The sequence below is a fragment of the Bubalus kerabau genome, chromosome 1 (assembly GCF_029407905.1).
Source record: "Bubalus kerabau isolate K-KA32 ecotype Philippines breed swamp buffalo chromosome 1, PCC_UOA_SB_1v2, whole genome shotgun sequence".
In the NCBI taxonomy this organism is placed as follows: domain Eukaryota; kingdom Metazoa; phylum Chordata; class Mammalia; order Artiodactyla; family Bovidae; genus Bubalus; species Bubalus kerabau.
The window spans coordinates 7952372-7965842 of NC_073624.1; the positions used below are offsets into that span (position 1 = coordinate 7952372).

A 13471-nucleotide genomic window follows, 5' to 3' on the forward strand; every position below is an offset into this window, starting at 1 on the left:
GTGCTTTTAGATTTCTAAGTTAATATAAAGTACGTACTCCTTTCATTAGGAACTCAACATCATAACATCATTTCTACACCAGAAATGTCCTTTTCTTGTGCCAATGATGCTATAAAAAGGAGAAGTAAAGGAATTTTTTTCTGCTTAAAAATACATAGTTACTGGATATTTCTAGCTACATTAAAAATAAAGTATGGCTTCAAACTGAATATTGACTGTTCCCACCACCGTCACTCCCCTTTTTTTTCAGCACATGTCCTATATTTTTTATGTGTCTTATCACTCATCCTAAGGTATTTTGTAAGCACAGTATACTTTAGATTATACAGTGTTGTTAAGAGCTTTTCATATCCTCAGGTAGCAGTTCAGAGGTAAGCAGCTCTGCCATATTTAGAAACAGGAGAGGGCATCAAGGAAGCCTATGCTGAGATACTTTAAAAAATGGGAAACTAAATGTTCATTTGAAGGGCACTGGTTAAGTGAGGAATGTCACATCATTGGTTGTGATGAAGTGCTTATTAGTCCACTTGTAACGGGCCCTATAGTTGAGTTGTTCATACTTTAAAAAATGGGAAACTAAATGTTCATTTGAAGGGCACTGGTTAAGTGAGGAATGTCACATCATTGGTTGTGATGAAGTGCTTATTAGTCCACTTGTAACGGGCCCTATAGTTGAGTTGTTCAGTTGTATCTGACTCTGTGAGCCCATGGACTGCAGCACGCCAGGCTTCCCTGTCCATCACCACCTCCCGGAGCCTGCTCAGACTCATGTCCATCGAGTCGGCGATGTCATCCAACCAATAAGGGACTGAAAAAATTCGTTTTAAAAACTGGTGCAGTGATTTTAAAATTAAATGTGTAGCAATATTTATAACCAATAAAGCACACTTTAAGTGAAGTGCATGCGTTAAGTAGGCAAACATAGTTAATGATAGCCGATAAAGCGAAACTGAAGAAGGTGTGTTGATTTGGCGAAAGCTTTAAAACCATGGCTTGTAAGTAAATAGGTGGAACCAGAGTAGTGAAGAGGTAAATAGCATAAATGTGTATAAATACTATGAAAATCTATGTTCTTTAGTACACTCATCTCACTGGGACATTTTCAGGTTGTGTAACCTGACCACATGCAAGTGTAGAAATGAACAAGAAGGTGATCAGTTCTAAGTTCCTGTTTTATTTTGTACTGATAATACAGATGTGAACAGAAGGAGGCTAAAGATTTAATATACTGTTTCTATAGTGTGAGACTTAATGCTTGTATAGTTCAGGGAGCTCTCTTTTAAGAAAAGTAGTACATAATTAGGAATACTGAGATGTGAAATTATTTTTTGACAGCTGGTATGCAAAAGATTTCACAGATGGACATGCTGTCTGCATATCATACTGTACAAACGGGAAATAAGAAAAATTGTGTTCAATTACTGCTATAAAAGGATTCATAAAGTGTGTTTATAAGTCCATATGCTACATAATGCAGTGTGTTCTTGAGAGAGCTTCCAAATTAAGTAGAAGTCCACAAGGGCTGAGTCCTCCGATTAACGGCGGACAAGGTTCTGTGTTCCAGTGCAGAATCCTACCTTCGTTTGACTTTTGGACCTGCACCTTCATGTCATGACTCTAGGGAGTGGTGGGAGTATTCCTGGGAGAGATTCCTAAAACAAGAGGTCTAGCAATAACATGTTAATACATATGAATAGGTATTCCTAAATCCAGCAATCTCCCCAACTTGCTTGTAACTTAGCTGTGGTCACTGTAGCAACACTAAATGTGCATGCTTAGTCGCTCAGTCATGTCTGACTCTGCGACCCTGTGGGCTGTAGCCCGTCTGTCTCTCTGTCCGTGGGGATTCTCCAGGCAAGAGAACAGGAGTGGGTTGCCATGCCCTTCTCCAGGGGATCTTCCCAACCCAGGGATGGAACCCAGGTCTCGCATTGCAGAAGGATTCTTTACTGTCTGCGTCTTAACCAGTAGCAATTGAAATATTTTCAAATTTTGTGAAAACAGGACCAGGTAAACACTGTTAGCGCCCTCTCCTGGGAGTAAATGTGATAAAAGGCGTAAAACATTGGGCCTCTGGCTGTAATAAGCAGTCAGTTCAGTTCAGTCGCTCTTGTCGCTCTGTTGTGTCTCTCTGCGACCCCGTGGACTGCAGCACGCCAGGCTTCTCTGTCCATCACCAACTCTCAGAGCCTACTCAAACTCATGTCCATCGCGTCAGTGATGCCATCCAACCATCTCATCCTCTCGTTCCCTTCTCCTCCCGCGTTCAATTCTTTCCCAGCATCAGGGTCTTTTCAAAGGAGTCAGCTCTTGGCATCAGGTGGCCTAAGTATTGGAGTTTCAGCTTCAACATCAGTCCTTCCAATGAATATTCAGGACTGATTTCCTTTAGGATTGACTGGCTGGGTCTCCTTGCAGTCCAAGGGACTCTCAAGAGTCTTCTTCAACATAAGGCACTCAGCTTTTTTTATAGTTCAACTCTCACATCCATACATGACTACTGGAAAAACCATAGCTTTGACTACACAGACCTTTGTTGGTAAAGTAATGTCTCTGCTTTTTAATATGCTGTCTAGGTTGGTCATAGCTTTTCTTCCAAGGAGCAAGCATCTTTTAATTTCATGGCTGCAGTCACCATCTGCACTGATTTTGGAGCCCAAACAAAATCTCTGTTTCCATTGTTTTTCCATCTACTTGCCATGAAGTGATGGGACCAGATGCCATAATCTAAGTTTTCTGAATGTTGAGCTTTAAGCCAACTTTTTCATTTTCATCAACAGGCTCTTTAGTTCTTCACTTTCTGCCATAAGGGTGGTGTCATCTGCATATCTGAGGTTATTGATATTTCTCCCGGCAATCTTGATTCCAGCTTGTGCTTCTTCCAGCCCAGCATTTCTCATGATGCACTACTCTGCATATAAGTTAAATAAGCAGGGTGACAATATACAGCCTGGACATACTCCTTTCCCAATTTGGAACCAGTCTGTTGTTCATGTCCAGTTCTAACTGTTGCTTCCTGACCTGCATACAGATTTCTCAGGAGGCAGAAAAGGTGGTCTGGTATTTCCATCTCTTTAAGGATTTTCCACAGTTTGCTGTGATCCACACAGTCAAAGGCTTTGGCATAGTCAATAAAGCAGAAATTGATGTTTTTCTGGAACTCTCTTGCTTTTTTGATGATCCAGCGGATGTTGGCAATTTGATCTCTGGTTCCTCTGCCTTTTCTAAATTCAGCTTGAACATCTGGAAGCTCATGGTTCATGTACTATTGAAGCCTGGCTTGGAGAATTTTGAGCATTACTTCGCTACTGTATGAGATGAGTGCAATTGTGTGGTAGTTTGAACATTCTTTGGCATTGCCTTTCTTTGGGATTGGAATGAAATCTGACCTTTTCCAGTCCTGTGGCTACTGCTGAGTTTTCCAAATTGGCTGATATAGTGAGTGCAGCACTTTCACAGCATCATCTTTTAGGATTTGAAATAGCTCAACTGGAATTCCATCACCTCCACTGGCTTTGTTCGTAGTGATGCTTCCTAAGGCCCACTCGACTTTGCATTCCAGGATGTTTGGCTCTAGGTGAGTGATCACACCATCGTCGTTATCTGGGTCATGAAGATCTTTTTTGTACAGTTCTGTGTATTCTTGCCACCTCTTCTTAATATCTTCTGCTTCTGTTAGGTCCATACCATTTCTGTCCTTTATTGTGCCCATCTTTGCATGAAATGTTCCCTTGGTATCTCTAATATTCTTGTAGAGATGTCTAGTCTTTCCCATTTTATTGTTTTCCTCTATTTCTTTGCATTGATCACTGAGGAAGGCTTTCTTCTTTCTCCTTGCTATTCTTTGGAACTCTGCATTCAAATAGGAGTATCTTTGCGTTTCTTCTCTGCCTTTAGCTTCTCTTCTTTTCTTAGCTATTTGTAAGGCTTCGTGAGACAACCATTTTGCCTTTTTGCATTTCTTTTTCTTGGGGATGGTCTGGATCACTGCCTCCTGTACAGTGTTATGAACCTCCATCCATAGTTTTTCAGGCACTCTATCAGATCTAATCCCTTGAATCTATTTGTCACTTCCACTATATAATTGTAAGGGATTTTATTTAGGTCATACCTGAATGGTCTAGTGGTTTTCTCTGCTTTCTTCAATTTCAGTCTGAATTTGGCAATAAGGAGTTAACGATCTGAGCCACAGTCAGCTCCTGGTCTTGTTTTTGCTGACTGTGTAGAGCTGCTCCATCTTTGGCTGCAAAGAATATAATCAATCTGATTTCCGTATTGACAATCTGGTGATGTCCATATGTAGAGTCTTCTCTTGTGTTGTTGGAAGAGGGTGTTTGCTATCACTTGTGCATTCTCTTGGCAAAACTGTTAGCCTTTGACCTGCTTCATTTTGTACTCCAAGGCCAAATTTGCCTGTTACTCCAAGTAGCTCTTGACTTCCTACTTTTGCATTCCAGTCAAGGACTATCAATCAGCAAGGGTATTATGAAAGTAAACTCGATGGTTCTGAAACTGGCAGAGACCAATGACGATGGTACCTAAGTGACTGAAGTTGAAGTCCTGAACCCTGGTGTCACAGTATGTTGTGGGTGAGGGGTAGAATGTGGTTTTTCTAATTTTGTGTAGTTTATTTTCACTTAGCAATATGGAATTTCCGTCGGCATTTTTTTTCTTCAGTATTTTCTAAAGTAGTTTAAATTTACATAAATTAACTTTTGTAATCCTAGCAGTATTAACACTGTCATTTCACAAAGGAGGAAACCAATAGGTTAAAAAATTTTTACGAGGTGCCAACTAGTTTGTTCCCACCTCCATCTGATCATTTTGATTTCCTGAAGCTCAAGTTCTCTTCCCACGAGGGTTTTTCAGAGGGGAGAACATTGCCCAATCAACATGTATGTCTTCTTGACGAAAACGTGACTAAAAATACTAGCTAGAGAAAATATGAGTAAAGTCTTAGAGAAACAGGAAGATGAGACCCCATCTTGCTTGTCTCCAGCTAGTCTTATGAAGAGATGTGGAGAGGAAAAAAGGTTTTCTGAAGTCCCCAGTGTTGGAGTAGGTGTAAAGCACCACCGGGCAGATCGCGACAACGCGAGGAAACAACAGTTGACCTCCCGGGTGCAGAGTTTCCGCGAGACCCAACGCTCCACGTGAACGCCGCAGCACCACTCTGCCCCGCCCTGCGCCAGCGCCGGGCCAGGAGACGCGGGCGCCCCGCGACCCGGAAATGGTTGTTCTGGAGGAGGCGGGCCTGAGGGGGTGGAGCTTGTGACGCTCCTGCCCGGTACTCTGGCGCTAGTTTCGCCAGTCGATTTGGCTTCAGCTTCTGCTGGGAAACTGCAGCCGGGTTTGCAGGAACCGCACTTATGTCTTCCGTGCTGTCCTACGAAAGCCTGGTCCACGCCGTGGCGGGAGCCGTGGTGAGGCGGGGTCTTCATGCCCGGGCCACTGCGGGGTGTGGGGCTTCTCTGAGGCCAGACCAGGCTTTGGCTGGGGTATGGGGATGACAAGGCGATCGTGTCGTGACTGGGGCGTAGAGGAATGGGGCATAAGCTAAATGTTGCTGGGAGAATTTGGTGTAAAGGCCGACACCCTCTCCGCTCCTGGCTACAGTATCTGGGATGTGTGTATGTGTGGCGGGGGAGGGGGGAAGTGTGTGTCCCACACACCCACAAGGAGGAAGATATTGTTGTTCTCTTTGCCATCTGAAATTTAAAGGGCAGTCGTCCCCCTGTCCCACCCCACCGGGCGCACAAACTTTGACTGGACCAGAGGAAAACCTAGGTGTGAAGCTGTGTTGCTTAATCACATTCTTAACCAGTCTCTTTTCACACACTAAACTGCAGGTGAGAGGCAGAACCCAGGAGGGATACATACCTCTGGCCAATATTGTTGGCAGAAGATACCATTTTTTTTTAAGTCAAGAGCAAAGTTGCTTTCTACCGCAGGTGTGGTTTACTATGAGTAATGCTCTTGGTTCTTGAGCTTCTGGATGTCTCACTTCCATTTGACACCACTCTTTTGGTTCGGTACCTTCCTCTCTGGTTCTCATCCTGGTTCTCATTCTGGCTCTCTGCTTTCCTACATCCTTCTCTAGCTGTCAGTATGCACCTGACATCACTGGGACTTCAGAGGCATATAACTGGCAGAATCTTGTCCTCTTCAGTTCAGTTCAGTCGCTCAGTCGTGTCCGACTCTTGGCGACCCCATGAATCGCAGCAGGCCAGGCCTCCCTGTCCATCACCAACTCCCAGAATTTACTCAAACTCACGTCCATCGAGTCAGTGATGCCATCCAGCCATCTCATCCTCTGTCGTCCCCTTCTCCTCCTGCCCCCAACTCCTCCCAGCATCAGGGTCTTTTCCAATGAGTCAACTCTTCCCATGAGGTGGCCAAAGTACTGGAGTTTCAGCTTTAGCATCCGTCCTTCCAATGAACACCCAGGACTGATCTCCTTTAGAATGGACTGGTTGGATCTCCTTACAGTCCAAGGGACTCTCAAGCGTCTTCTCCAACACCACAGTTCAAAAGCATTGGAGCTCATGTTCTGTGCAGACTAATGGAGGCTGAGCCCCAACTCCATCCTTGTTAGATAAGTGGCCTAAAAACTTTACTTTTGTAATCTTTAAATGGAGGCACTGACACCTACCTCACAGAGTTGTTATGTGAATTAGATGACACAGTAGTTGATGGAAGTGCCTGATTTAGGAGTCCTAGTTCGCTCAGACCAGAAGAGCCTTTCAGCTAGGGTAAAGGTGCTGAAATGGAAGCTTGCTTGATATACCCTAGGATAGGCCTGGAGACCTTTGGAGTGGAGAAGCAAAGGGGGGCAAACAGGTTTCAGGAGACCAAATTGTGTGAGAATTTTAACCCTGAGTGTGAAAGGCAGCTGGCTAGCTGTTAGAGCAAGTTATTTTGAGCATGCAGCAACTTGCTGACTTACATTTTAAACATGATCACCATGGCTGCTCTGTTGACAGTAGACTGTAAGGGAACAAGGGTGAAGGCACGGAAACCATCAGCCCGCCAGGATGGTAGCAGTGGAGATGGTGAGAAGAGCTCATTCACCTGGAATATATTTCTAAGATAGAGCTACCAGGGCTTTGATGGTAGATTGGATGTGGGATGTAATAGAATAAGCGCTGGTTGACTCCCAAGTGTTTTGGCCTTGAGCAACTGGAAGGATTATATTTCCATTTACTGAGATGGTGAAGACTATAAAGGAGCAGCTTCTGGGGGAAAGATGAGAATGGTTTTGGGTTTTATTTTTATTTATTTTTACTTCTTGGCCATGCCACTCAGCATGCAGGACCTTAGTTCCTGGGCTCGGGATTGAGCCTGTATGCCCTGCGTTGGAAACTCAGAGTCTTAACCGCTGGACCACCAGGGAAATCCCTGGGTTTGGTTTTTGATAGTTAAGTTTGAAATGCCAAAGAGTAGTCATGAGACTAGATGAGCTCACCAAAGAAATGAGTTTTGTGAATGGAGGAGAAAAGTCTCAAAGGATTAGCCTGGAAGCAATGAGAGGACTAGCAAAGGAGACTTGGAGAAGGCAATGGCACCCCACTCCAGTACTCTTGCCTGGAAAATCCCATGGACGGAGGAGCCTGGTAGGCTGCAGTCCATGGGGTCGCTAAGAGTCGGGCACGACTGAGCAACTTCACTTTCACTTTTCACTTTCATGCATTGGAGAAGGAAATGGCAACCCACTCCAGTGTTCTTGCCTGGAGAATCCCAGGGGCGGTGGAGCCTGGTGGGCTGCCGTCTATGGGATTGCATAGAGTCAGGCACGACTGAAGCGACTTAGCAGCAGCAGCAGCAGCAGCAGCAAAGGAGACTAAGGAAAGGCTGCATTGGGTAGGAGGTGAACTATTAATAAGAGAATGTGGTGTTCTGAGAGTTGCACGCAGGAGGGTATAGACCAACTGGGTCAGATGCTGCTGATGAGTCAAATAAGATGAGGACTGAGGATCAACCGTTGGATTTATCAATCTGTTTATCAACATGATAAATCCAGTGGTTAACTGAGAAGACTTGTTTTGGTGGATTTGTAGGGTGAATAGTTGCAGTGCATCAAAGAGAATGAGATTGGGAAGATGGGAAATGTTTCTTCTCCTTTCTTTTTCTTAATAAATAGCCATTCATTCAACATCTTTATTGAGAGCTTTTTATGTGCCATGCACTGATTTAGGTGCTAGAAATAGAGTGGAGAACAAAAGGCTTTTTCTTTACAAAGTTTGCTTTCTAGTGGGGAAGTCAAGACAATAATTGACTAAGTCAAAAAACAGATTTTATGTAGTGTTAAGTTTTATGAGAGAAATAAAATAAGGGTTAACAAACTTTTTCTTTAAGGAGGCAGCTGGTAAATAATTTAGGCGTATGGTCTCTGGCAAAGCTACTCATCCCTGCCAAGATAGTCTGAAAGCAGTCATTGACAATAATGGACGGAGCAGTGTTCTGATGAAATCTTAGTTTACAAAACCAGTCATTGCATAGACTTGACTCTTGTGGCTAGTTTTCTGAGTTCTGCTGTAGGCAGTAATTGGGGGTAGAGATGATATATCTTATTTTAACCTGCAAAGGCATTTCTATTTTTTTCTGTCTTGTTTCCTATTTTTCTCGTGTTAACAATTCTGCTTGAAATTAAGCACCTGGAATTTTCAATGGTTTTTCTTTCTCCCATAAGCTATGTTAGATTATCTACTAGATATACTTTTGTAAGAATAATTTCTTTTCCTCTTGCTTTCTGGAACCTGTTAGAATGAGAAATTGCATTGTGTTTTGTTGCTTTATTGAATATCAGGCTGAGAGTGGTTCTCTTAACTCTTTGCAAATTTCTATTTTAAGGATAAACTTCACAACATGGACCTGCTTTCTTCTAATTGCTACCAAAGGAAAACAGTTTCACCACAAAATGTCACTACATTTGATGAGAAAAATGGCATTACTTTTAATGTATAGTACTGTGGTTTAATTGACTCATGTTTAGTTAAATGCCTTGGCCATATACAAAGTTTTGAGATGATCCAGGAGAGCATAGGGGTTAGGAGCACTTGAGTGCCTGAGTGCCTGACTTGAGCAAGGCAGCCTGTATCAGAAATGCTGGCAGTTTCCCTCACCAGCTTTTTGTCTTTGATATAAACTGGTGTAATTACTTGTTGCTTCTCCCTGAAAGATTGTTAGGTCATTGTTTAAGATGTTGATTTACAGCCTTTTTGAGTGGACATGTTTCATGTTTGCTTAGTCACTTTTTTCCAGGTTCTATGCTTTCTCACCTCAAGTGTGGTGTATGCGCATACACATAACACTTTGAAAGTTAAACAGATTAGTGATTTGGAGTGCTTTATGGTACATTTTGGTATAATTGCAGATAATCTCAAGTATTTGAGAACCAGAATTGTCCTGTTTCAGGAGAATGCTTTATGGCTAGTCGATGACTGTTGCCTGATACAATTAATGGCCTCATATGTAAATAATTCTCAAAATTTTGAGTATAACTGGATTTATAGTTGTATATTTTTGGTTCTCATATTAGCTTCCAAAGGTAGACTTTATTTGAAGAAATGTACATTTGTAATTAAAAGGAGATTTTATTAGTCTAGAATTTGAAAAGTGAGATTGGTTGGAATTGTCTAGGGGGTTTAGATGCTGAAACAGACATTGGGATTATAATGATAATAATTAATCGGTAGCTTTCAAGAGACTTCTTTTTCCCTATTGTTTATTTAAAATAAAAAAATTAATTGCATAATTTGTTTTAAAAGAATTACATTTCATTGAATAAATGCTGATGGTTAAAGAATTCAAGTCTTATAGAAATATGAAAGTTTTCCTTTCTCCTTGCCTTTTACCTTTTATTGTTCTGTGACTCAAAGCTCAGACAGAGCCATCCTTAGAACTGTGTAAGAAAGCTTATTCAGAGCACTTTTCACCAGTTGGTGTCAAAAGAGACAATTAAGCACAACTCTCTGACTCCTGGGCTTGTGAGGTAGCACCAGTGGTAGAGAACCTGTCTGCCCATGCAGGAGGCGTAAGAGAAGCAGGTTCAATCCCTGGGTCTGGAAGATCTCCTGGAGGAGGGATGGCAACCCTCTCCAGTGTTACTGCCTGGAGAATCCAGTGGACAGAGGAGCCTGGTGGGCTACAGTCCATATGGTTGCAAAGAGTCGGACTTGACTGAAGCAACAGGCACACAGGCACATCTGACTCTTACATACTTAAGTGGACTTTTTACCTTGTAGGCTCACTACCTGCCTTTTAGAAATAGAAACCAAGCAGAACTTGTTGATTTTCTGTCCAAGGCCTCTGGATATGAAGGTCATGGGAAAGTCCCTGTCTTCGGGAAGCTCTTCTTAGGTGTGTAGTGGTGGTGTATAGTCAACGCTATGGTTTTTCCAGTGGTCATGTATGGATGTGAGAGTTGAACCTTAAAGAAGGCTGAGGGCCGAAGAATTGATGCTTTTGAACTGTGGTGTTGGAGAAGACTGTTAAGAGTCCCTTGGACTGCAAGGAGATCCAACCTGTCCATCCTAAAGGAAATCAGTCCTGAATATTCGTTGAAAGGACTGATACTGAAGCTGAAGTGCCAATACTTTGGCCACCTGATGCGAAGAAATGACTCATTAGAGACAACCCTGATGCTGGGAAAGATTGAAGGCAGGAGGAGAAGGGGGCGACAGAGGATGAGATGGCTGGATGGCATCACCGACTCTATGGACATGAGTTTGAGCAAGCTCCGTGAGTTGGTGATAGACAGGGAAGCCTGGTGTGCTGCAGTTCGTGGGGTCGCAAAGAGTCAGACACGACTGAACGACTCAACTGAACTAAATTGTAGGTTTGGGGAAGGTTGTACAGTTCAATCGCTCAAGGTATCTTATCTACCACCTCAAGGTATCTTATCTACCACCAAGATAAGACCTTGGTGGTACCTAGGAAGAGGTGGTGGGTTGCCCCTGTGAAGGTGATGGGAAGCCCCCAAGGCTGACATATTACCAAGATTGTGCACAGTGGAAAGAGGTAAAGAAAATCAGCCCACACACAGGAAAAGAGAATGTTGCTGTGTGGCCCAAAACATGAGATATCCACTGTATCATGTTGTTAAAAAGACTTCAGAAATGATTGATTTTTTAATAAAAAATATTCTTGTCATATGAGTATTCCATGCTGCTGCTGCTAAGTTGCTTCAGTCGTGTCCGACTCTGCAACCCCATAGACGGCAGCCCACCAGGGTCCCCCATCTCTGGGATTCTGCAGTCAAGAACACTGGAGTGGGTTGCCATTTCCTTCTCCAATGCATGAAAGTGAAAAGTGAAAGTGAAGTTGCTCAGTCGTGTCCGACTCTGTGCGACCCCATAGACGGCAGCCCACCAGGCTCCTCCGTCCATGGGATTTTCCAGGCAAGAGTACTGGAGTGGGTGAGTATTCCATAATTGATGAATATTTTGCATTGTTTCTGACTTTTCACTGTGGTAAATATTCAGTACAAATGTTAATGTGACCTCACGCCACCGCATTATGAAGGAACTGTGGGATTATTTGGTTACGATTTGGAGGAAGACACGACTATCTGTGTCATCTTGGGTTGTTCATGTTTTCTCTTTGAACTTGAGTTTTCTGAGCTATAAAATGGAAACTTTGCTTACTGGGTCCTCCCGAGAAGTCAGTGTGGTAACACTTGTGGAGTACCTATCTCAATACCTGTGATAATGTGGTAAAGCCATACTCATTCGTTTCTTTATCAGATGTATTCTTGAAAATGCAGCATTTGGCCGATTTTAGAAATTCAGTGGAATTGAAATTTTCTCTCATCTTATGTGGTCAGCTCTGTCCATTCACTTGTGACAGATGACCTCGCCTTTTGCTCTAGATAAAATAGCGGCTACTTGGGATGAGCTTTCTAACGTTTCCATTTTTTCTAATTACAGAATCAGCTACAGTTGCCCTCAGTATTTCCTTCATTGTGCTGATCTCAGGAAAGACGGATGTGGCTGGATTCTGCTACCTTTGATCTTGATCCTCCCCTCTTACATTACCCACAGTTATCTTCTGGGACTTTGCTCCGTTCATTTTTCCTTCTTTCCTGTAACTTTAACCTTTTCCCAGTGTTTTTCCCTTCAGCTCTGTCCTGTAATGTAACCACACTGGTCTGGTTGAGAAACTGCCCTCTTAGGTGCTGCTCATTCTCCTTCCTTTGATGCTAAGTTTATTTAATGACTAGTCTGTACTCACTGCCTTCCCTCCTCATCCTATTCTGATCACTGGACCTGCTGTCCCACAGACCAACACTGACTTCCAAATGGCTTAGTCTCCTGACTGTTTTTCATTTTTATTTAACTCAGCTTTGTAGTATTTCATACTGTTGACCCTCCTACCTTCTTAAAGCTCCTTCTGAAAGAGCCGTATTTTTTTAATGAATTTACTGAATAACAATTGCTCTTTTGGAAGGAATGTAAGTCAGATCAGATCAGTCGCTCAGTCGTGTCCGACTCTTTGCAACCCCATGAATCGCAGCAGGCCAGGCCTCCCTGTCCATCACCGACTCCCGGAGTTCACTGAGACTCAGTCCATCGAGTCAACGATGCCATCCAGCCATCTCATCCTCTGTCGTCCCCTTCTCCTCCTGTCCCCAATCCCTCCCAGCATGAGAGTCTTTTCCAGTGAGTCAACTCTTCCCATGAGGTGGCCAAAGTACTGGAGTTTCAGCTTTAGCATCATTCCTTCCAAAGAAATCCCATTGCTAATTTTAGGGCCCTGATTAATATTGAGCCCTACTGCTAAAAAATGCTATAAAAAGTACATACAGAGAGCAGCATTTCTTGAGTGCCAGCTGTGTGCCTAGTATGATATTGGGTCTTTCCATAAGTTAATTCTTACCTCTTACAGCAGTCCCCACAGTTTTTATTGGTCCCCGGTTTACAAATGAGGAAATCAAGGCATGGAGATTTGAAGTAATTTATGTGTGTACTCTAGCTGGCACTTGAACCTCAGTTTATTTTGTTCCAAAGCCCATGCTTCTTCTGACACTCAGGTATGTTTAAGCCTTCTGTTTACCTTGTATATTTGTGTTATCAGTATGAGGGTTAGCTTGATTGTTGTATCAGGGGAAAGACTTATATTAACTCTGGTTAGGTGAAGAACATTTTTTAATATGAAAGCCACAAGTGGCTTTCATTTTTGAAATTTCGTTAGCTCGAGATCTACCACTGACAGTGTATTTTAGTTGTTTTTCTTTTTAAAATAATCCTTCTGTCCAGTAATGCTGTGTACTGTATTAGAAAATGCTGTACACTGGTTTCAGGGGTGCTCCTCTGACTCAACCACCATTTCTGGAGTCCTCTGGAAATTCGCTTTGGAACTAGCATTGCATTTGGTTGGGTTGGGGGATTGTTTTTCATCCTTCAGGAGAGAATTAGCATTTTGGAAATGGTTGAATTTGGTTGGTCGGCCAACCCAAACATCATTGTTCATG

The 13471-nt window shown here is 42.9% G+C and overlaps 1 protein-coding gene across 2 annotated transcripts in view; it reads left to right on the plus strand.

Moving 5' to 3' along the window:
* The first annotated feature begins 5221 nt into the window (after positions 1-5221).
* SLC25A17 (solute carrier family 25 member 17) overlaps positions 5222-13471 on the plus strand; it is a 42142-nt gene continuing 33892 nt past the window's right edge. Inside the window, exons 1-2 of one of the 2 annotated variants that reach the window (XM_055566531.1) lie at positions 5222-5423; positions 5850-5951. In XM_055566531.1, coding sequence (XP_055422506.1) covers positions 5370-5423; positions 5850-5951 — 156 coding nt within the window. In that variant the 5' untranslated portion in view covers positions 5222-5369. The remainder of the gene's footprint in view (positions 5424-5849; positions 5952-13471) is intronic. The other variant, XM_055566537.1, reaches the window with a different exon arrangement.